The sequence below is a fragment of the Centropristis striata genome, chromosome 19, assembly GCF_030273125.1.
Source record: "Centropristis striata isolate RG_2023a ecotype Rhode Island chromosome 19, C.striata_1.0, whole genome shotgun sequence".
NCBI lineage: Eukaryota > Metazoa > Chordata > Actinopteri > Perciformes > Serranidae > Centropristis > Centropristis striata.
In genome coordinates, this window is record NC_081535.1 from 31,184,081 (window position 1) to 31,208,182 (window position 24,102).

The following is a 24,102-nucleotide window of genomic DNA, read 5'->3' on the forward strand; positions in this document are numbered from 1 at the left end:
GGAGTCAGCACAATTAGAAAAACTCAAACATGTCTTTGTGCAGACTAACACAGTTAGAATGACAGGAATCAGAAAAAAAAGTTTTAAATTATTATTTAAAAATATGAATAAAATTAATTTATACATAAACACCTTTCTGTGCCAAATTTTTTAAAGAGACCATGTAAAATTGCTAAAAAAAAAAGACACAAAATGACCTAAAGAAAGACGTAAATAACTAAAGATACACAAAGTAACTACAAAAAGACACAAAAAGAGGCAAAATAACCAAAAAACGACATTAATGACCAAAAAAGAAACAAAATTACCAAAAGAAACCCACAAAATAATTACAAGAGACACAACATTTTAAAAAAGACATGGAAAAAAAAACACAAAAAGGACCTAAACCAGTTTTCTCCACATATTGTTTCTTGAAGTATTGTCAGATTTTCAGCCTCTCCTGTCCTCTCCTCTCTGCTCTGTGTAAACAGCCTCTCCTGTCCTCTCCTCTCGGCTCTGTGTAAACAGATTTTCAGTGAATATTTCAGTGAATCAATAATGAATTTATTTGTGAAGTTGTGATATTTGAAGCAGATTGGTGAGAATAAACTGGAACATTGGTTCCAATCCAAGACTTCAGGAGGGAAACCAAATGGGCCAAAACTCGTCTGATGTCGTCTGATTCTGGCAATTTAATTTCCACTAGACAGAAAGTAATGGTGCAAAAAAGCCCAAAGATTTGAACATTGTCTGAAATTACAGACAAAAACATGTGGAGCAGTGGCGCTGTAGCTGTGGACTCTATGGTGCTGTGTGACTCGCCAGAAGCTGCGACAACAATAACCACTTTGTCGTGTTCCTGAACATCCACTTTACAGTCACTTGAATGTGAAGAGGATTGGGACGTGACAGGTGGTGGCGATGGAGAGGCTCTCAGCTGATGTGACGGGCGCCACTGCTCGTAGAGCCTCACCTGCAGGCCAGAGCTCTGCAGCGGGTCAAGGTGCTCACACACACACACACACACACACACACACACACACACACACACACACACACACACAGTGCACCAACAAAGAAGACTTTATGAAGGCAGAGCGGAAACCATAGCCTCCTGCAGCCTCCTCTAGCCTCCTGCAGCCTCCTGTAGCCTCATGCAACCTCCTCTAGCCTCCTGCAGCCTCCTCTAGCCTCCTGCAGCCTCCTCTAGCCTCCTGCAGCCTCCTCTAGCCTCATGCAGCTTCCTCTAGCCTCCTGCAGCCTCCTCTAGCCTCCTGCAGCCTCCTCTAGCCTCATGCAGCCTCCTCTAGCCTCCTGCAGCCTCCTCTAGCAGCATGCAACCTCCTCTAGCCTCCTGCAGCCTCCTCTAGCCTCATGCAGCTTCCTCTAGCCTCCTGCAGCCTCCTCTAGCCTCATGCAAACTCCTCTAGCCTCATGCCGCCTCCTCTAGCCTCCTGCAGCTTCCTCTAGCCTCCTGTAGCCTCCTGCAGCTTCCTCTGGCCTCCTGCAGCCTCTCTAGCCTCCTCTAGCCTCCTGCAGCCCCCTCTAGCCTCCTGCAGCTTCCTCTAGCCTCCTGCAGCCTCCTCTAGCCTCCTGCAGCCTCCTCTAGCCTCCTGCAGCCTCCTCTAGCCTCCTCTAGCCTCCTGCAGCCTCCTCTAGCCTCCTCTAGCCTCCTGCAGCCTCCTCTAGCCTCCTGCAGCCTCCTCTAGCCTCCTGCGGCTTCTTCTCTCCTCCTGCAGCCTCATGCAGCTTCCTCTGGCCTCCTGCAGCCTCCTCTAGCCTCCTGCAGCCTCCTCTAGCCTCCTGCAGCCTCCTCTAGCCTCCTCTAGCCTCCTGCAGCTTCCTCTAGCCTCCTGCAGCCTCCTCTAGCCTCCTGCAGCCTCCTCTAGCCTCATGCGGCTTCTTCTGGCCTCCTGCAGCCTAATGCAGCTTCCTCTGGCCTCCTGCAGCCTCCTCTAGCCTCCTGCAGCCTCCTCTAGCCTCATGCAGCCTCCTTTAGCCTCCTGCAGCTTCCTCTGGCCACCTGCAGCCTCCTGCAGCCTCCTCTAGCCTTCTCTAACCTCCTGTAGCCTGCAGCCGCTCTGCTTTCTGCTCTCAGTCCACTTTTCATCTCTGTCAGCATGCAGCTGCACGATAATTCTGAATATCATTATATTTTGGAGGTAGAGGTGTTGAAAGATAAATACACTTTATTCTTATCGTGTGCTTGGAATGAAATTCAGAAAATGTAAAAAAAAAAAAACGTCAACCTTTTATCTCTTCAAGCCGTTTTATTCAGCACAGAGCTCCTCCTGTCTGTTAACCCGCATGGCCACATTATAAACTCTGTTTAAGAGCAGCAGTGTGTCTGGTGAATGTGAGAACATGCTGCTGCAGTTTACACTGTTTGTGTTTACTGTGATTGAGCTGATCACATTAACATAATGAGCTCAGCCTTTATTGTCTTAATGACTTTTTAATTGCATTTCCATGTAAACTCTGATGATTGTTGTCGTCAGGCTCTCAACATGACGCGGACTCGTTAGCCGACAGGTCAGAGACTCGTTGAGCCGCTCCGCTCCATCACACAGCCAACAAATCAAGTCAAGTAGATTCATTTATTCAACTCCTGAGAAATCTAACGTACTAAATATACATCAAATAGAAGTATTAATCATCACTAATATACCAATTACATACTAAGCATAACACCGAAGGTAATAAAGATCCATACAGCAGCAGGAGAAAAAAAAACCTGCGTTAAACTTGTTCCAGTGGGAAGTTTTTCAGTGAGGTCGTATAGGCAAGGAGACCAAATAAACCATCTGAAACAGATTGTTACATGAACTAAGGAGAAGAATCACCAGATACAACCAGGAGATTAGAGATTGTACTGGTGATTTTGTGTCTTTTTTTTTACATTTTGTGGTCATTTTGGGTCATTTTTTGTCAATTTGTGTCTTAGTTTGGTAATTTTTTTTGTCCTTTTTGGTCATTTTGTGTCTTTTTCGGTCATTATGAATAATTTATTGATCATTTTCTGTCTCGTTTACGTATTTGTTGGTCTTTTTTGTGTCTTTTTCTGGTTATTTTATGTCATTTTGTTTAGGGAAGGATTGGATCATCATACGCAGCAGGACTGGAGTTTAATGTATGCATTGCATGTGAGCCATTACTGTTCTCACCTTTAAAATCTGTGTTTGAAACTTTGTGTCGACCTGCAACAGGTTTGCTGCGTTGCACAAGTTCTTATGAAGAAGGTAATATTCTTGCACCTTATTAAACAGAAAAATATAACATTGATATTTCTCTCTTCCACCGAGCTAAGACGAGCTGAGTGAACTCGTCTGAAAGACAAACCCGCCAAACGAGTCTTTACACTTTATAAACAACCAGCATCTGAATAAACTCTGAGTTCTCTGAGTGAGACGACAGAATCTGTTGCTGCCTCGTGCTGTTCCTCCTGCTGAGCTGCAGCTGATCAGCTCTCCTTTCTTCACAGGAAGTCCATTCAATTTGCAAAATAAAATGACAACAAAATCCTCAAGAAAACACACACAAAAAATGCATTTTACTTTTACTACTAAGTCTGAAAGTCACTCTACAGCAGAAACATGTTTTCTTATGCACTGGGAATTTTATTTTAGTTTTGGGCTATTATTCTTCCATAAACATTTCTTCTTTCTGAATAGTGGACAGAAAACATTTGGGTGTTTATTTTGTAGATTTCTCCTAAATTCACTTAAAATTCATTCACTTAAAAAAATGATCATTGTATCGCAAGCTCCTCGCTACAAAGCTCCACTCTCCATTAAGAAGCTATGAAAACCTCTAAAGGCCGTTTTCTCAAAATGACTTTTTACTTATAAATCTCAACTTTTGCTCCACTCCCAGACACCAAACCTTATCAGTTTTATAACTATATTCTTAATGTTTTTACAATCATTCATACCCTGATTTATACATTTTTCCTAAAAACATGACCAAAATGTGTTTTTAATAGCTTTTGACAGTATTTTCTAATTCATGAAGTGATAAAAAGGAGATATCCCAATTTCCTTCTGTAAAAATGTTTGTATCTAATATATCAACAAAATCAAATGATAACTTGAATTTTTTTTCATCCAATGTTCAGATTGAGCGAAAAAAATTTGAGTCCCCACTCATTTGCATATCTAAACAAAAAAATTTCAGAAAACTTGTAATGCAAAAAGAATATATTCTTAATGTAAATAACAAACTCAGGAAGTTTCATGGTGAAATCTATAAGTTAAGTCAAACAAACGGAGGACTTTCCTCCAGGAGGACAGAGAAAGTCCCGTGTGAAAACAAAATTAAATAATTTCATCATCACAAACTTAAGTTTTTTTTTTCGTAACTTCCATAACTCACGGTTTGTGAATTGTGTTTTTTTACGTAGCTTCCATGGCTCACATCATCCTCGTAACCACTTCACACTAAAATGACCAAAATAAGACACAATATGACCAAAAAGACACAAAATGACCAAAATAAGATGAAAAACTACCAAAGAAAGACACAAAATTACCAAAAATTACAAATTATGACCAAAGAGATACAAAAACACTTCCTGCACCAGGTTTTTACTGAACTATGTCACTTCCAGTAGTCACGTCGTCCTCCTAACTTCACTTCCAACATTTACATAATTTATTTCCTGTTTAAAATGTCTTTTTGAGCCTAACCAGGAAGAGTTTTGCTCTAAATCTAGCTCAGGTGTTTGTAGCCTAAATTCACAGAAACTGCAGCTTTTTAGAAGTCGCCTTGCTCTAAGCCGCCAAACGCTCATAGGAGTCTATGGGTGGTGCTGACAGATGCTGTATTCTGTGGTTCAGGTTGGAGATCTGGTTGGTGAATCACAAGTCTGAAATCCAGACCTGCTGCCAGAAGAGGAGTCGTGCTCAGTGTGGTATTTAATGTCTTTTGTTGCTTTTTTTGTTGTTGTCTTTTTTGGCATTTTTTTTTTGTCTTTTTTTGTTATTTAATGTCTTTTTTGGTCGTTATATGTCTTTATTTGGTCATTTTGTGTCTTTTCTGTCATTTCATGTCTTTTTCTGGTCATTTTGTGTCTTTTTGGCAATTTTGTGTTTTATTTGGTCATCTTGTGTCTTTTTTTGTTATTTTATGTCTTTTTGGTTCATTTTGTGTCTTTTTGTCATTATGTGTCTTTTTGGTTCATTTTGTGTCTTTTTCTGGTCATTTTGTGTCTTTTTTAGCAATTTTGTGTTTCATTTGGTCATTTGGCGCTTTGTTGTTATTTTATGTATTTAGTCATTTTTTTGTCATTTTGTGTCTTTTTTGTTATTTAGTGCATTTTTTGATAATTTTCTGTCTTTTATTGGTCATTTTGTGTCTTTTTTTGGTCTTTCTATGTCATTTTTTTGGTCATTTTGGTGTACTTTTTGGGTCATTTTTAATATTTTACTAATAATTTGATGGCCTTTTGGTCTTTTGTGTCTTTCTGTTCATTATGTCTCCCTTTTGCTCGGCTGCCTACGTGACTGATAAAGTCAGCTCTGGAACAAACGGAGCATTTCTGAGGTGAAGCTTCCTCTCAGCTCAGCCCTCTGCTGCCTCTGCTCTCTCAGGGTCAGCGGCGGTCAGAGCAGCTAACGGAGCCGTTCGGGCGGCCGGGTCGTCGTGTCCCAGCAGGAGCTCGGAGCAGAGGGGAAGCAGCAGCGAGGCGGCTGGGACTGACGCCGCAGCCGTCTGCAGGGAGACACGCTGCTCATTAACATTGAACAATTATCAGACGGTTTGTGCAGCGGAGGATTTATCTTCCTGAAAACAAATGTGTGCAGTGTGATCATCTGTCACGCTTTGATGCAGCAAACAGTTTGAATGTGTCTGTTTGTGCTTCTGGATCTCAGAGGGATTAAGACTCTCTGAAAACTGCTTTTTATCAAAGTGTATCAAATCCATTTCAGAGGAAATTAATTATCTTCTTCTTTGTGCAGTTTCACCCTGAGCGTCGTCTGAGCGAGCGCTGACTCACCTGCTGGTCGTCTGTGATGGTTTCTCTCCGTCTGACCTTCACATTTTACTCCCTACTCACTTCCTAAAGAGCTGTCGTACGGAACAAGGAGCTGGTGTGTCTTTTCTATTATTTAATGTCTTTTTTTCATCTTTTGAATATTTTATTGATATTTCCATGTCTTTTGTGTCTCTTTCTGGTCACTTTATTTCGGAAATTTTGTGCCTTTTATTGCTATTTAATAGGGGTGTGACGATACTCTCAGCTCACGAGACGAGACACGATATTGGATTCATGAGAACGAGACGAGACGAGATTTTAAGGAAACTACAATGACACAATATATGACTGGACCAACAGACTTTATTTAACCGAGTTGCACATGCATTTTGAAATGTTTTATTATAACTCTTTACATGCATGATGTAAGCATGAGCTTTTAATAAACTTCTTCTTCCCCAAATTGATACTAAAACTAAAATTTATCAAAGTTAAAATAAGACAAATAAAAAATAAAATCCCCCAGAGGGATTAATGAGACTCCAGAGGTGATTTATGGTTTTCGATCGTTGCGTAATTGCTTAGCAACCGTTTCAACCGTGATCACATACAGTTAAAGACTAGAGACTCAACTGTGGCCGCCGTTGCTAAGTGCACAACATCAGCAGCTGATCAAAACAAAGCAGCATGGCTAATTATCATAAACATAGCGATCTTGACCGGCATTGCTAACTGTGAACAGAGTGTCCGGTGCTTGTTGTAAACAAACAGAGATCGCTAAGTGAACACCTCCTGCAGCAGCAGCACATACACACTGTACTGCTACAGAGCTAACTGTTAGCCTGTTAGCACATACACACTGTACTGCTACAGAGCTAACTGTTAGCCTGTTAGCAAATACACACTGTACTGCTACAGAGCTAACTGTTAGCCTGTTAGCACATACACACTGTACTGCTACAGACCTAACTGTTAGCCTGTTAGCACATACACACTGTACTGCTACAGAGCTAACTGTTAGCCTGTTAGCACATACACACTGTACTGCTACAGAGCTAACTGTTAGCCTATTAGCACATACACACTGTACTGCTACAGAGCTAACTGTTAGCCTATTAGCACATACACACTGTACTGCTACAGAGCTAACTGTTAGCCTGTTAGCAGGACTGTGCCGATTCCATCCGTTCTTACTCTTCTTAACGAGCCGCTGTCTCCTGCGACGTCATTCTGGCTGCTTGCTGCTTCTCCTCCTTCTCCTCCTCTTCTTATTTTCCTTTTACTGCCCCCACAGGTCACAAATAGAAGTTTGGATAGCTCACAAATCTCGCAAGACTGATTTTTAATGCGACGAGAAATATCGTCGAGTTTAATCTCGCGAGATCTCGTGCCACGGCGAGATTTCGTGCAACGAGATCTCGTCACACCCCTACTATTTAATCTATTTTTTGGGTCATTTGTGACCTTTATTTGTTATGTTGTGTCTTTTTTGGTCATTTTGTGACTTTTTTGTAATTTTGAATATTTTATTGAGAATTTTTTGTCTCTTTTAATTATTTTCTGAGCCACATGTTTGACTCATGAGGCCGACATGTGACATGAGAGTTAATTTAAAGCGTCTTCGATCTCTTCTGGATAGGAGACACTCGAGCTCACAGCCAGAGAAAACAGCTGCAGCTGTAAATCTGTCCTCCAACACAGGAATATAAATATTCACATTAAATATTAACGATTTGTGAACTCCTTGTTGTTCTATACTGTTTCTGCCTCTGTCCAGCCACACACACACACACACACACACACACACACACACACACTCAGTCAGTTAATAGGGTAATGATCGGCGGTTTAATGGGCCGGCAAACAACAAACATCACGGCGTCCAGCAGGCAGACGTCACACAGCAGCAGCAGAGTGATGGATCATTGTGGGACGATCAGAAATCAGATCTGTGTGTCTCCTCCGATGTGCTGAGCGGTGGCGGCGAGGAGGGGGGGGGGGCTGCAATCACCGAGTCAGACAGAGAGTCATTGAGCGTGTCACCGCTCCTGCCGCCAAGCGCCTCGTAAAACTTTACAATCAAACTTTAAACCTGCAAATAAACGATTCAAACAGGAAGTGGATGGTTCAACCTCTGCTGGAGACGCCGTCCTCTGTCTTTCTACAGACAAATAAACGGGTGTCTGACCCCCCCGCATTTGGTGTCTTTTTGTCATTTTGTGTCTGTCTTGTTATTAAATGTCTTTTTTGGTAAAAACTGCAAATAATGGGCCAATTTAAACAGGAATTGGCTGGTTTAACCTCTGCCGGAGACGCCGTCCTCTGTCCTTCCATAAACAGGTCCTCCCCGCTGTAGTCCTCTTCCTCCTGTTCCTCATCCTCAGATTGCCCCCCACCCCCATGTGATGTGTCTCCCCGGATATCAGAGTGTTATCTAGTCTGATCCTCCGTTCAGACACTCACTGTTGTTCCCTCTCAACGGACTGCAGACAGCAGAGCTGATGAATCTGTTGCCACGAAAATTAGCAGCACATCATTCTCACCAGCCACACATTTAGCACTGAGGAGCGTATTTGTGTATTTGCAACAAGGTAAGGGTTCATACTGCAGTTGTAAGAAGATGTGAGGTCAGTTTGACACTCTGATGTTAGTGAGTGAAACTTGAGCTCAGTGTATAAAATGAGCTGCTGTGACCTCTATGAGAATCAGCCTCATGAAACTTTACAACCACAAACTAGAGACCTGGAGCGTTCAGAGGATGGATAAGGGTCTTTCTCAGCAGGCAACACAACACAAGTGCTGCCATACAATCATACAAAATACACAAATCTACAAAATGTTACAATTTTCAGAAACCAAATCACAGCATGGATTTTTCTTTGCTGGAGTCTGAGTGTGGGATTATGGAGGGATTTTTGACTATTTTTTATTAATTCTCAAGTAAAATATAGCCAAAAAACCCTTGTAACAAATGTTATTAATGCAAAACATTGCTGCAACATTCTCAGTGTTTGTTACACATTTATGACTGTAACATGTTGACTCTCAGTGCTGAGCTGCATCACATTAATCTTCAATTTCCAGCTCTCAGATGATGAACATCAATTATATATGACGTCTGCTGTTGACCTGCTGTCTCCCCCTAAACACCCTCTGTCCCGCCTGCAAAATAAAGAGACAGAAATGTCTCTGCTGGGTAATAAGCTCCTAAATTGTGCTCTTAGGTTCTTCTGGTGTGTTATAAATAGCTGCGTGTAAAGTTTCCTCTCTGTTTGTTCCCTGCAGCTTCACCTCGTTCTGTTTATGTATTATATATATTTGCAGTCGCTCCGCTGCTTCCTGCTCTGGAGACTTGGCTCACAGCTCAGGGCGATCTGTTATTTGCTGTTCATACGCTCTGAAATGATAAATAACTCTGCATCAATGAGTTGTGTAGAATATTGCTTCTCTTCTCTCCGTGGTCCAGGCTGTATTGTTCTCATGGTCACCTGCAGGCAGCAGAGCAACATTTGGAAACAGAGGGATGAAGACAGAAATGAGGATGACGAGCTCCTCAGAATTCAGGGCTTAAAGCTTAATGAGACAAGATATGAATTTTATTTTAAAACAGTCTTTCATAGGGTAATTTTGTGTCTTTTCTTGTTATTTAATGTCTTTTTTTGGTCATTTTACATATTTTTCAGTCATATTTGTATCTTTTTTGGTTATTTTACATCTATTTTTGGTGATTTTACATTATTTTTGGTCATTTGATGACTATTTTGGTCATTTTGTGTCTATTTTTGCTATTTAATGTCTCTTTTTGGACATTTTGTGGGTGGGGGGTTTGTTCACTTAATGTCTTTTTTGGTTATTTTACATCTATTTTTGGTGATTTTACATTATTTTTGGTCATTTTGTGACTTTTTTTGGTCATTTTGTGTTGTTTTTTTGCTATTTAATGTTTTTTTTGGACATTTTGTGGGTGGGGGGTTTGTTCACTTAATGTCTTTTTGATAATTTTACATATTTTTTCATCATTTTGTGTCTTTTTTTACTCATTTTGTGTCTTTTTTGGTCATTTTCTGTTTTATTTTCATTATTATTAATAATTTATTGATCATTTTTGTCTCTCTCTCTGTGGTGCGGGCTGTATTGTTCTCATGGTCACCTGCAGGCTGCAGAGAAACGTTTGGAATCAGAGCGATGAAGACTGCCAACGCCACAGAAATGAGGATGACGAGCTTCTCAGAATTCAGGGCATAAAGCTGGATGAGACAAGATTTAGATTTAAAAAACAGCCGTTTTATCAGGCTGGAGTATAAAGTAGGGCAGCGAGAGGAGCCGAGCCTCACGCCTCCTAATTGAGATGTCATAGATTCACCCTGTTTACCTAAACCAAAATCTGCTGCTGACGGTGAACTGCAGAGGGGCGGAAAATCTGTTTGGCACACAGGAGGTGACGGAGCTCGAATTAGAAGCAACATGAAAGTCTGGAAAAGCAACGAGGAAGATCTCAGCGAGATGCATTTTAAAGAAGAGTGGTTGTTCAGATTCTAATTTAAATCCCTGCTTCTCGGCAATTATAAATTACCATTTTAAAAGTTTATCCAAGCGTAATTCATAAACATCAAATAAACAACTCGAAACATTCTGCTGTAAAAATATCAATAAATAGTTAAATAACTAAATATCCTCCAGCCGAGGACGGACATTTGACAGGTCGCCCACAGAGGAACAAGACCCAGACTGACTGTGCTGCTGCTGGCTTTAGTCATTCTGCATTTTTATGCAGATTTGTTATTGGTCTGTCCTTCCCAAAAATAAATTGCTAATTTGGAAGCTTTATCATATTCACCATATTTGGAATAAACGTGACTCACTAGCGCCCCCTAAATGCCATTATTTCACAATGGTTTGTCGTAGACGCACGAAATTTGGTACATACGTGTATCATGGGAAGACGCACCAAAAAGTCTGGATAAGCTATTCCCTAAAATGTACCGGAAGTCGGCCATCTTGGATTGAAGATGGCATTTTCCCCATTTCCACCCCACATACTTTAACAAACTCCTCCTACAGATTTAACCCTACTGACTTCAAACTTGGTCGGTACCATCACAAGGCCTTGGGGAATACATCTTAGAAAGACCTTTACTGACCTTCACAAAATGTGGCCGTGGCATGATGGCTAAATATGGCATCTCGCCATAATAGACAAGACTCTATAACTTGACCATACATTGTCCAATCTGTCCCAAATTTCACACACGTGATTAGGGTCCAGCCCTGAACACACCCACGTGTCAATATTGACACACAGTCATAGCGCCCCCTGCTGGCTGCAGCAAGTAACATGTTTTACACCTACTCCGAGCACAGTGGTAGGAGACACGCCATTTGGTACGCATAGGGACTGAGCCCACAGCGCCGCGCCCGACATGGCCTCCCCCGACGGCTCCACTCTGCTCTGTCCCATTCAGTCCTGCTTGCAGGCCTAGTCTGTAGTTATTTTTGTCTCTTTGTAGTTGTTTTGCATCTTTTAGTAGTTGTTTGTGTTTCCTTTAGTTGGTTTGTGTCTCTTTGTCATTGTTGTGCATCTTTTTTATTCAATTTTTTTTACGTGTTTTGTGTCTTTGTAATTGTGCATCTTTTTGTTGTTGTTTTGTGTCTCTTTGTAGTTGCTTTGTGTCTCTTTGTAGTTTTTTCTGCATCTTTTTGTTGTTGTTTTGTCTCTTTGTATTTTTCTACATCTTTTTGTTGTTGTTTTGTGTCTCTTTGTAGTTGATCTGCATCTTTTGTAGTTGTTTTGCATGTCTGTCATCATTTTTGTGTCTTTGTAGTTCTTGTGCATCATTTGTTTTGTGTGTCTTCTTTGTAGTTGTTCTGCATCCTTTTCCTTTTGTTTGTTTGTCATCTCAGTTCCAACATCTTTTTGGTTTGGTGTTGTGTCTGCGTCTCTGTGGTGGTTTTGTGTTTTATTGGGCTAAATTTGTGTCTCTTTAAACTCGCTTTGCATCTTTTTTGTTTTGCTTTAGTGGTACTTTGTGGTGGTTTTGCATCTATGTGTATTTCTTCTACATTGTTATGTGGTGTTGTGTCTCTTTAAAGGTTGTTTTGTGTATCTTCGTGGTATTTAATGAGTTGTTAATTTGCACACAAAGCTTTCGACGCTGCCAATTTATTTGACTCCGCTTTTTGACCTTAGTGCTCACTCGCTTCTATCAACATACCGACTCTTACATCACAGTCAAGTGGAAGTATTTCTTCCGCAGCGTCTCAGGCTGAGAGAGAAGCTCCTCAAAGAAACAATAAAGAGAAAAAAAGAGGAAAAGGTTGCAGGAATGACTCCAGACTGTCTCCACCCACAGCCACTTTCCTGTCCCTCAGCTCATTAGTCATCTCCACCTTCTAAACTGCTCTCTGAGGATCTGCAGGGTAATCACAGAGAGTGGAGACGCTGCTGTCAATCACGACCCTCTTCATTAACCAGAAGTCTGCTGATTCGCCGAACACGATGTAACTACCAGCACCTGCTGGTTAACAAACTGTCCTCATCGAGCCGACACATCATCAGGATTCAACCGTTTATGTCTCAGGTTTATAGATAAAAAAGAAAATATTTTTAAACCTTGACCTCATCATGGATAATTACTTCAGAACGAGACAAAATCTAAATTAATGCCCATTTTTTAATGTCCTTATTTATCTGTTTCTGTCATTTCATCTCCTAATGAGCCATAATGAGGCGTGAACTCTTACACTTTACTTCTTCATCAGGGTTTTTATTTTTTTAATTTTAACACATAACACAAATAATACTTATACACTCTTTCATGTCTGTTCTGGACAAGAAACAAGATATCCTATGCAACTCCAAAATACAAAAACAAATGACATCCTCTCTCCGACCACCAGACGCTCCATTATTTGTCTGTGTGTGTCTCTTTGTAGTTGTTCTGCCTCTTTTGTAGTTGTTTTGTGTCTCTTTGTAGTTTTTCTACATATTTTGTTGTTGTCTTGTGTCTCTTTGTAGTTATTTTGCATCTTTTTGTTGTAGTTTTGTGTCTCTTTGTAGTTGTTTTACATTTTTCGTAGTTGTTTTGTGTCTCTCTGTAGTTATTCTGCATCTTTTTGTGGTTGTTGTGTCTCTTTGTAGTTGTTCTGCATCTTTTGGAGTTGTTTTTTGTCTCTTTGTAGTTATTCTGCATCTTTTTGTTGTAGTTTTGTGTCCCTTTGTAAGTGTTCTACACCATCTTTTTGTAGTTGTTTTGTGTCTCCAGTGGAGGGCAGCGAAAACTCATTTCATATTGAACAAGGCATCATATTGTTTGTAACAAATAATAAAATACGGATTTGTGCAATAATAAGTAATTATTTTCAGTATTAGAACGTATACACTATGCACAGTACGGTCCTCCTGTGGTCACAAAGTCAGGATACAAAACTTTTTAAACTAAAACCAGGAGCAGAGAAGTTATTTCTTTCTTCACTGTCAGCGTGGATCAGCTGCTCTCCTGTGAACACACTAAACACTCAAACCATAATCTTCTTTTAAATCACTTCTTAAACCTAAGTCTGGTCTGTTTCACTTGTTTAATACTCTGCTTCTTCTTCTCCGTTTGTGTAAAGCACTTTGTATAAACAGACTGTGTGGTTTTTGTGTATAATACTTTACGGTAGTTATAGTTAATCTGCTTTCTAACACTGGCCAAACTTTGTCCTTGTTGAATGTTTAATCCGTCTCCTAAACCCAAACGGCTCCGCTCCGACACATCCCTAACCTTGGACGCAGAGAAACTTGTGAATTATTTCGGTCTCACCTGTTCTTCCTCTTTGGTTTCTATTATAAGTTTTAAGCTGAAAAGCCAACAAATCCTCCTCTGCCTTGTTAAATATTCATGCATGAATGAGAGACAGAAGGAAGAGCAGTGCGGGAAAAACTCTTTGTTCATTGTCACATGAAAGAAAAGAAAAGAGCTGGAAATTAAAAGTGTAAGAGACGCACACTTTATATCAGACGTATGGAAAATAAATCTGCAATGTAATTAAGCGTGCGGTGGATGAACCTTCCTCTGAGAAATCAAAATCATTCCTGAGCACCTTTATGATGAAGTTAGAATCACATATCAGCACAGATTGTTGAGAAGACGTGTTGAGACTCGAGGCTGAATCTTAAAGCCGTCACCTGAGTGTCATCGGGAAACATCTTCATCAGTTTCTGTCCACAAACTGAACTCTCCCTGATCCTCAGCTGGAGGTTTGCTTTGAGTTTCCATCAGTCATTTGCAGATGTATTTTCTTAACAGCGAGATAAAACACATAGACATGAAAACTCAGATGGATGACAAACCAAGAAAGCAGATTTACTACGACAACTTATAGTCATTAAATATAGGAACGTTAGCATAGGCACTTCTGTTGAAGTGTTGGGAAGACCTGAGACCTGCAGACTAGAGACCTGAGACCTGCAGACAAAAGACCTGCAGAACAGAGACCTGCAGACAAGAGACCTGCAGACCAGACAAGAGACCTGCAGACCAGAGACTAGCAGACATGTATACTATAGACCTGCAGACTAGAGAACTGAGACCTCAATACTATAGACCTGAGACCTGCAGACCAGAGATTTGCAGACTATAGACCTGAGACTAGAGACCAGAGACCTGCAGCTCTGAGACCTGAAACTTGAGACCAGAGACCTGCAGACCAGTGACCTGCTGACTAGAGACCTGAGACTAGAGCCCAGAGACATGCAGCTCTGAGACCTGAAACTTCAGACCAGAGACCTGCAGACTAGAGACCTGCAGAATAGAGACATGCTGACTAGAGACCTGAAACTTGAGACCAGAGACATGCAGACCAGAGACCTGCAGACTAGAGAACTGAGACCTGAATACTATAGACCTGAGACCTGCAGACTATAGACCTGTGACTAGAGACCTGCAGCCCTGAGACCTGAAACTTGAGACCAGAGACCTGCAGAACTGAGACTAGAGAACTGAGACCTGCAGACCAGAGACCTGCAGACCTGAAACTTGAGACCAGAGACCTGCAGACCGGAGACTTTTTACGAGTCGTGCAGAAAACAGAAGCGTTGATAGTTTGAGTGTTCAGACGTGAAGAACATGAAGAAGAGCGACTTTTAATGTTTTGTAACACGTCTCCACTCCTAAACACCTCACACACAACAATCAGCTGCTCTGTCTAATCGCTGTGACTCTCTGCACACACACACACACACACACACACACACACACACACGTCCTTGAATCAGAGTGTTACAGACGTCTCAGACTCTGTGTTTGTGTTTTTTATACTCTTAGTCTGGCTTAAATGTATGTCCTGTGTGTGGCCGCCAAGCATGCTTGTGTGTGTGTGTGTGTGTGTGTGTGTGTGTGTGTGTGTGTGTGTGTGTGTGTAATGCAGGGGCTTTGCAAGCATTGCTGGCACTACAGAGACATCCTTAGTGGAATGGAGAACAAAGAGAGAGGCTCTTAATGAGCTCTGCCACTGCTGAGACCCAAACTAGGCCAGCCAACCGGCCCAGTGTGTGTGTGTGTGTGTGTGTGTGTGTGTGTGTGTGTGTGTGTGTGTGTGTGGTGCTGACACACACAGAACACAGTGCAGGACCAGCAGTGGGACCTGGACCAAGCGGAGACGTGAGCCAGGTGAGTCGGAACAGAGCAGAATGTTTTAATGTGACAAGGCGGTTTGTTCTTTTTTAAAAACTCCCTCAGCACATTACGACAACAACAAACACACAACAGCAGAACAAGTAGCTGTTAAAAGAGTCCTCCGCTGGTTTATCACTGAGCTCCTAAAACACTGTCAGACTCGCTTCGAAAACAAAAAAAGACTCAGAATGGATGCAGCAGAACCTCAGATACCTGAAAACCAGAAAAAACTGACCAGAATGGAGCTTAAAGCCAGACCTGTATAGAAACTTGAATACACCTGTTGCATGAAGCTTCTCCGTCTAAACAGCTTTAATACTTTATGGAGGAGAAAAAATGGTGTATGCAACCGAAAGAGATGGAGGATTAACAGACTGAACGGTTGGCCTGTCACCATTACACATTTTTTAAGACGATTTATTTTCCCAGAAACTGTTACGATAAACGATAGTATCTTTGCATTGATGTTGTTTTAGTTTTATAACAATATCAGAGCATAATACAGCCATGGGAAAAATGATTAGACCACCCTTGTTTTCTTCAATTTCTTGTTGATTTTAATGCCGGGTACAACTAAAGGTACATACGTTTGGACAAATATAATGAATAACAAAAATAGAGTTTAATTTAAGAGCTGATATCTATACATTTTCCATGGTTTTCTTGATACTGACCAAAATCATAATCAATAAAACCCTGGACAATGTCTAGATATCAGTTCTTAAATTAAACTCTTATCAGCTATTTTTGTTGTTGTCATTATATTTGTCCAAACAAATGTACCTTTTGTTGTATCAGGCATTAAAGTGAACAAGATATTGAAGAAAACAAGGGTGGTCTAATCATTTTTTCCATGACTGTAGTAATTATCGTGACAGGTCTACTCAACGGATGACTTTTTGCTCCACGCCCGCCACCCCTCCGGACACACCGCATCAACAACCAACAGTGGTCTAAACCAGTGATTCCCAACAGGGGGGGCCGACCCCCCCAGGGGGCGCCAAAGATCCAAGGGGGGTCGCGAAGCCCTCTTGATTTTAAGAGATGTAATAAATCTAATGTGTTAAATATAGATGAGTCAGCATTTAATTCATTAGTGGGACAAAAACAACAAAATAAGGGCTACATTAAACGTTCATTCATTTATTTAAATAGAAAAATCACTATAGAAAAGTTTAAAAATAAAGGCTATATCGCGAGAATAAGGACATGTGTAACATCCCTCCTGCAGTATACACAGGTAACCTCACCTAGCGGTAACCTCACCTAGCGGTAACCTCACCTAGTGGTAACCTCACCTAGCGGTAACCTCACCTAACAACAGAAACACAGAGCTAATGGAAAAATGGCGAAGCATCAGGGAGACGAAAATGCTAAATATCAAAAAGAAAAAGAGAGGGTACCATGAAATCGGGGGGGTCAACAAAGTTTACAATGGTAAAAATGTGGGTCCCTCAAGAAAAAGTTTGGGAACCACTGGTCTAAACAACGAAGGCCAACCCTCAGAGAGAGAGAGAAAGAGGTGCCCCACAACTCCAAAAACATCATGTTCAAAATACTCAGAGGACGGCACCTTAAAGCAGTAATAACACTTATTTCCAAAGTGGTTAAAAAGAAGAGAAAGGGTCGTCTCCAGGAATTTAACTGGTTTCGAGCAGAAGGGTGTGGGGTTGGTGTTCCCGTTAAAGAACACATACAGATGTCCTAAATTAAGATTAATTTATTTAGCTGCGGTTTTCTGGCATCAACACACAGCAATAAACCAGGGAGGAACAGGTGAATATTGAAAAAAGGCAAATAAAATTACATCTATCCGTCCGCCACTGCATCCAGAGGAAACTAACATTCACAGCACGGCAATTCGCATGGCAAGTATGGTGCATGCAGTGGCATAGGGACAGCTATGGAGAGTTCAAGAGCATGGGACATATGAAACTGAATGGAACTTAGTACAAAAAAAAGGTCAAAGATCAAATAAATGAACACTTGAACAAACATCAGCATGATAAGAACGACCTGACATGATGAAAACATTTATTTTACCACTACTCTGACTTTATAACCTGTACTGCAGTCCCCTTCAGCAGGGGGCGGAGCTTATAACCTGTACTGCAGCTCTCCAGCAGGGCTTATAACCTGTACTGCAGCTCTCCACCAGGGGGCGGGGCTTATAACCTGTATGTACTGTAGCCCTCCACCAGGGGCTACGTTTACGCGGCCGTCCCCTGACGCCGTTTTCGTCTACGATGGACTCACGTGACATCATTTGAGGACATAACTCAGAGACACTCTCTGCTACTTTTCACTCCCCGGCCACTGAAACACGCTGATGTGTAGAATCTTTACAGTGAAAACATCAGCGCGCTCTTCCTCTCAGCGCTGGAGGCAACATTCAGACAGCCCACACACGGATCGATCGGACTCTGATCTCTGCACACGTGACTCTCGGCTGAGAACAGTGAAGGAGATCAGCAGGCGGCAGGAGGCTTCATTAGCGTGGACTTACCCTCGGTCAGACCCATGTGGATGCTCCAGTAGTTCTGCAGACACTGCAACTCCTTCTTCATGCCTCTCTTGCAGCGACAGTCGTAGAGTGGCGAGTCCTGCAGCACCTCCAGCGCCCCCTGGCACTCCTTGGAGGCCAGCATGGCGCTGCGCTCCTTGTCCCCGCCCGACAGGCACTGGCGCATGATCCGGTACCGCGAGCTGCACTGGCTGTTCTGGTTGCACAGCTCGGAGGCCCGGACGCAGTCCAGAGGTTCCCGCCACCCGGGGGAGCCCAGCTCCGAGTCACACACACACACATCTGGAGAGGAGACAGACGCCATGTTAACAAGGTGTGTGTGTTTGAAATAAATGTGATCATACGAGCATCACAGTTCAATCATTTAGGAGGCGGGTTTTCTTTTTGTTCCGATTGGAAAAAATCTGATCTTTTATCGTAGACAAACTGTAAAAACTGAAATTATTGTTGAATTTTAGCACCCCTGAACGAGTCTTCGTTCTACATGTCCCATTTAAAATGTGTCTAAATATATATAGACAATTTTTTTCTAAATGTGGCCCTAATACTCTGTCATAAGCTTTAGCTTTATAGCTTCATAAAAAAAATATTTATTGATAATAACATTAATGAATACTAATTGGAATCTGTAAATGAGCATAATTAATAAAGAAATTGTAGATTTATTAAATTACTTAATGGTCTTGAACGTTAAATAACAGTGAATTCTGTGAGGAAAAAAAAGACAAAATACACATCATATTACTGAATGTAAAATTAAGGAAACTTTCTGTCTTACAGTAAAACTTTTTATTTAATGTAAATAATCCAAAAATGCTCCTTATTTCTACTTTAATCGTGTGGCTGTGGGCTGATTATTACCATAAGATGTAAATAAAGAATCAGAGCAGCTAAACAGGTCAGAAGCTTCTAGTCGGTCTTTAAACTGGAACATTTACTGTCAGTAACACTTTCACTCTCAGTTAGTGAAGTTTCTGTTCGCAGGTGCCAAAACACTTGCTGACTGTTTTTTTCTTGATGTCATGGGGGTTAAAATGACAAACTGCATAGTGTTTTTTATGATTTTTATCATCTGTCAGCGACCCTTCAGTCATTTGAATGTATGGTTTCAATTTTTTTTTTTTTATTGCAAAAAATTAGATAATCATATCATCAGACTTTCCCATTTCCGACAGCCCCTGAACGACCTTTGTGTAATAAACATTTCAGGGAGAAAAAAAATAAAATTGAGCTTAAAATAGTGATATTTCATCTCAATCACTTTATTAGGGCCACGGGGCAATCGCACTGAGCACTATTGTTATAATGTGGATTTTTTTTCTTCTTCCTCTTCCGGACGCAATTTCGTCCTGCTACTAGTCTGTTTGAGTTGCAGGACAAATTATATATCAAAACGTGCGGTTTGATCAGGATCGGTGTGCTATTACTCCATTTAAACTTTAAACAGTAGACACAAGTCTTGTGTATCGGTGTATTAATCCACGTGTCGATAGGTCATATAGTTTTTTATCAATCCCTGTTCAATGACCATGATAATTTTTGGAGAAATTCTGAGATTATAATGGGTGTGTATTGCACGGAATGTTTGTGTCACAGTGTGTGACATCATAGCCAGAGTGTAGAGGGAGAGAAAAAATTGTCAAAAAATAAATTTGAAAACTGCGCTCCAGGCCACAAATTTCACTCTACAGAAATAATTTATACATAGAAACGTAGGAAAATTTGTCTTCTAACTCACAATCCTCTGGTAAAGCTGTCAGAGTTATAGTTTGGGCGTAGGACGTACAGATGCACCACCAACACACACCAACCGCCTCATTGACAGCCATATTAAAAACGCAGGAAGATTTCTGTAGGAACGCAGATTTAACAGTTTTTCAGGTCGCTCTTACAAAGCTATTTCTTTATTTTTCTTCACAAAAATCATATGTAGCTGTTCAGGAAGAACTCGGGACGCTCAAAGTGAAGTCGGATCAATGATAGGTATTATGGTTTTGCCAAAAATGCTTTCTGTTCGAGGCCAGAAATTCCAGTCTGTCCACCTCTGGCTGCTGTCACTGTGCCGGAACATTCCACAGCTGTTAATTCTGTTGATTGGTCTGCTCTGATTGGTCGACCGCAAAGCCTTTGATGCTTTGATGTGATTACAGTTACAGATACACGCACACATGCGCGTGTAAGTGCGCACACTCCTCTAGATACACATGCTTCACACACACACACACAGGTAACTTTATGTGATTTTTGTTACACACACACACACACACACACACATGCACACACTCCTCCAGATACACGTTTCACACACACACACACACACACACACACACATTTTGAGGTTAAAGGCCATAGGTTGCTGTATAAAAACTCTCATCTTGCACTCTGGGAACTTGATCATAATTTGCCGATTTGTATTAACGGTTAACAAATAATAAAGGCAAATACTATCACACTACCTGCTAATTAAATAATGAATTGCTGATACTTTTGTACTTTTACTTCAGTAAGTTTTGAATGCAGGACTTTAACTATAGTGGAGTAATTTCCCAGTGTGGTATTAGTACTTTTACTGCAGTAAAGTAATCTGATTACTTCCTCTTTCACTCTTTAAGATAAATTCAGATAAATTGCCGATAAATTAAAGCTGATAAATAAGATAAAATTGATGTTGACCTTTAAATAACCAGACCTTTTTATTGTAATTTATTATTTTACATAACTATTAATGTGTATGTTCTTATTTATTTTTTGTATTGTTGTTTTCATTGTTTATTCCTTTAAATAACTAATATTTGCAATTACATCCTAAATGCTGATTTTGTTGAAAAACCAATAAATGTTTTGTTTTTTTAATAAAAATCTTTCTTGGTTTATCCACAAGAGGGCAGTGAGGAGTTTATTTAACATTTTCTGCTAAAAGATGTTAATCATAAATAAAATAATAATAACAATAAAATTATGAAAGGGAAAAGGGAATCTTATAAAAATGGTGTTTGTGTGATAAAAAAAAATCAATGTTTGTCATTATATCATCATCTGTATCTAAACTCCTGCATATAAATCTGACAGCAGACACTTTTACTTTTACTGATGATGATTGTCTTTATGGATTAATCTGCTGATTATCTTCTCAAATAATCAGTTAAATCATCTTTACATGTCTTGTTTTGTCAGTTTAAACCCCCCAAAATATTCAGTTTATAATTTTTTTTAAAAGATGGAAATCTGCACATTTAAAAGGCTGAGAACAAACATTTTCTGCATGAAAAATGACTTCAGCTCCAGTATTTTACTTCAGTAACATTTATAATGTCACAGAGTATTTATTTTACTGCTTCTCATTTAACTACAAGGATGAGTGTATCCTCTTTGCAGCTGAACTGCAACATTTCCAACATCACAGTTAAAAAAAAAATGATGCAGTTAAAAGGAATCTTATGTGCTAAAGTGTTTGTGTGAAGAAAATCAATAGCTGTCATCATGTATCAGTGTTATCTGTTTATTATCTATGCATTAATATTTGTTACTCATTATTAAAAGTAACATTTAGAATGTAACTGAGCATTTTTTACTGCTTTTAATTAAAGTCAAAGGATCAGAGGACTTCTTCTGTGCAGCCTCTGCAAGCACGAGACAATAGGACACTCACACACACACACACACACACACACACACACACACGCACAGACTAAATAACAGAAATGTAATCCCATTACTCGAGTGTTTTAAATCTGGATCGTGCACCTTTACCTGTGTAATAAAGGGGGGGGGGGGGGGGGGGGGGGACCTGCGCCCTCACCTGTGTGTGTGTGTGTGTGTGTGTACGCGCGCGCGCGCCCGTGCACGTCGCTGTGCCAGTGTGTGTGTGTGTGTGTGTGTGTGTGTGTGTGTGTGTGGGTGAAGTACTCAGGGTTTACTCACCCCACACAAACACCAGAGTGATGATATTGATCAGGATCATGTCTCGTGCAGCAGAAATAATCCAAAGAGACGGAAAACGGTCCGGTCCGGTTCTCTCTCTCTCTCTCTCTCTCTCTCTCTCTCTCTCTGTCTATCTATCTATCTATCTCCCGGTGTCTCTCACTCACTCTCTCTCTCCCTCTCTCTCTCTTCTTCCTGCGCTGAGAACCGGTGAAACTGCCGCCGCCGACATGGTGGAGTGCGCAAATACCCCTGGAGACGGTCTTACCGGGGAGTCTGGACCCCTCTCCGCCCCCCTGACCACCACCTCCACCACCACCGCCGCCGCCGCCGCTCCTCGGTTGGACTCAGACCCGCACCGCGGGGTCCGTCATGTCCCGGTTAAAGCCTCCACGGCTCGTTAAACATCCGCCGTTACTCCAACTTTCCCCGCTACTCGGTGGGCTGCTCCTCTCCCCGCCTGCACACGAACAGCCCAAGTAATAATTATAATAAATAATAAATAATAATAATAATAATGATGATGATGATGATGATAACAATAAGGTGGACTCCACTCCGGAGCCGCCTGACGCGTAATTGCACGCGGCGCGTCTCCCGGTAATATCGCTCTTAATCCAATCCAGCTGCCTCGTGCGTCCGCTCGTGTCTCCTTCAGCAAACTCAGTGCGTGAAACTAGGGAGGAAAACCTAGAAACAGCCCCCCCTCCTCCCCCCAAAACACACACACACACACACACACACACCGGAGGACCGTCTCTCTCTCTCTCTCTCTCTCTCTCTGTCCATGCACCCAGGGGTGATGCATCAAAAAAAACAAATAAAATAATAAATTCTATTTATGGGCTATATATATTTCAGTGCAACAGTGTTAATATTTACATCATGTTTGTTGTTAAATTGCTGTTAAACTTGGGTTTAATTGCGACCAAGGTTCTGCTTTATTGTGAAAATCCACAGTGGAAGTGTGTGTCAGCGCTCCATTCACTCGGACAGAAAACGGAGAAAAACTGTGTAAACCTGCATTTTTATATGATGTAATTAGGAGAAGTTATAGTTTTATTGTTTAAATCAAGGTAATGTAAAAAGAGTGTTGTTCTATTCTTCAATAAGATAATTTAATGTGTGACAATGAGCCGTTAGCCATTAGCTAGCTAACCTCCGTTAGCTGACAAGTTAGCGGGAAACGGCTCAAAATTCCACTTGAGCGACCAAATTCTTAAAGAACATTAATCGATCATTGATTAATCATTCCCATCCCTTATAATAATCTCTGCTAAAGCGGGAAGTAAGTTAATGTAGTGTGTGTCACTCTGTGTGTGATGAATTTACATTTTATTGAGGACACTACAACGACAGGATAGTTGAAGCTCTGTTTATTTCAGCCGTTAAGCCTGTTCTCCATAATAACACAATACAGTACAGTAGTGAACAACACAGATCACCTCCTACTGTCACTACCTTCACTCTCAAGATCCAAAACAAAGAGAGAAATAAAAAAAATACATAATCATTTTACACAGTATATTATAAACTGCAATAATTTTCATTCAAAACAGTATTTTCAACCACATGACAGTGTGCAATTTTCATAACAAAATTGAATAGTGAAATAAAAATAATGCAAATGCACAAACCTGTAATAACACAGTACAGTAGTGAACAATACAGATAGTCTCCTATTGTCACCACCACTAAGAATTCAGGTAGAAGCATCTTTATGCGATTACTTCTGTACATATATATTAAATATGAAATTGCACATACTGCTTTAATGTGCATGTACAAGTACTTAAGGCAATTCAACTTCGACTTTTTAAACATTAAAATAGACATATATGCCATGTATGTATTGTGTTATACAGTTGAAACCAGAAGTTTACATACACTATATAAAATATATAAAAATCTGTCTGTTTTGTGTTTCTTTTGGAGTAATGGCTTCTTCCTGGCAGAGTGGCCTTTCAGTCCATGTCTCAACTCGTTTCACTGTGGATAATAACACACTTTTACCAGCTTCAGCCAGTATCTTCACAAGGTCTTTT

The 24,102-nt window shown here is 40.8% G+C and overlaps 1 protein-coding gene across 1 annotated transcript in view; it reads right to left on the reverse strand.

Moving 5' to 3' along the window:
• gfra2b (GDNF family receptor alpha 2b) overlaps positions 1-22,154 on the reverse strand; it is a gene marked incomplete at its 5' end in the record, with an annotated part of 113,181 nt that extends 91,027 nt beyond the window's left edge. Inside the window, 2 exons of the mRNA XM_059357685.1 lie at positions 18,119-18,418; positions 22,058-22,154. Coding sequence (XP_059213668.1) covers positions 18,119-18,418; positions 22,058-22,154 — 397 coding nt within the window. The remainder of the gene's footprint in view (positions 1-18,118; positions 18,419-22,057) is intronic.
• Between the last annotated feature and the right edge of the window lie 1,948 nt (positions 22,155-24,102).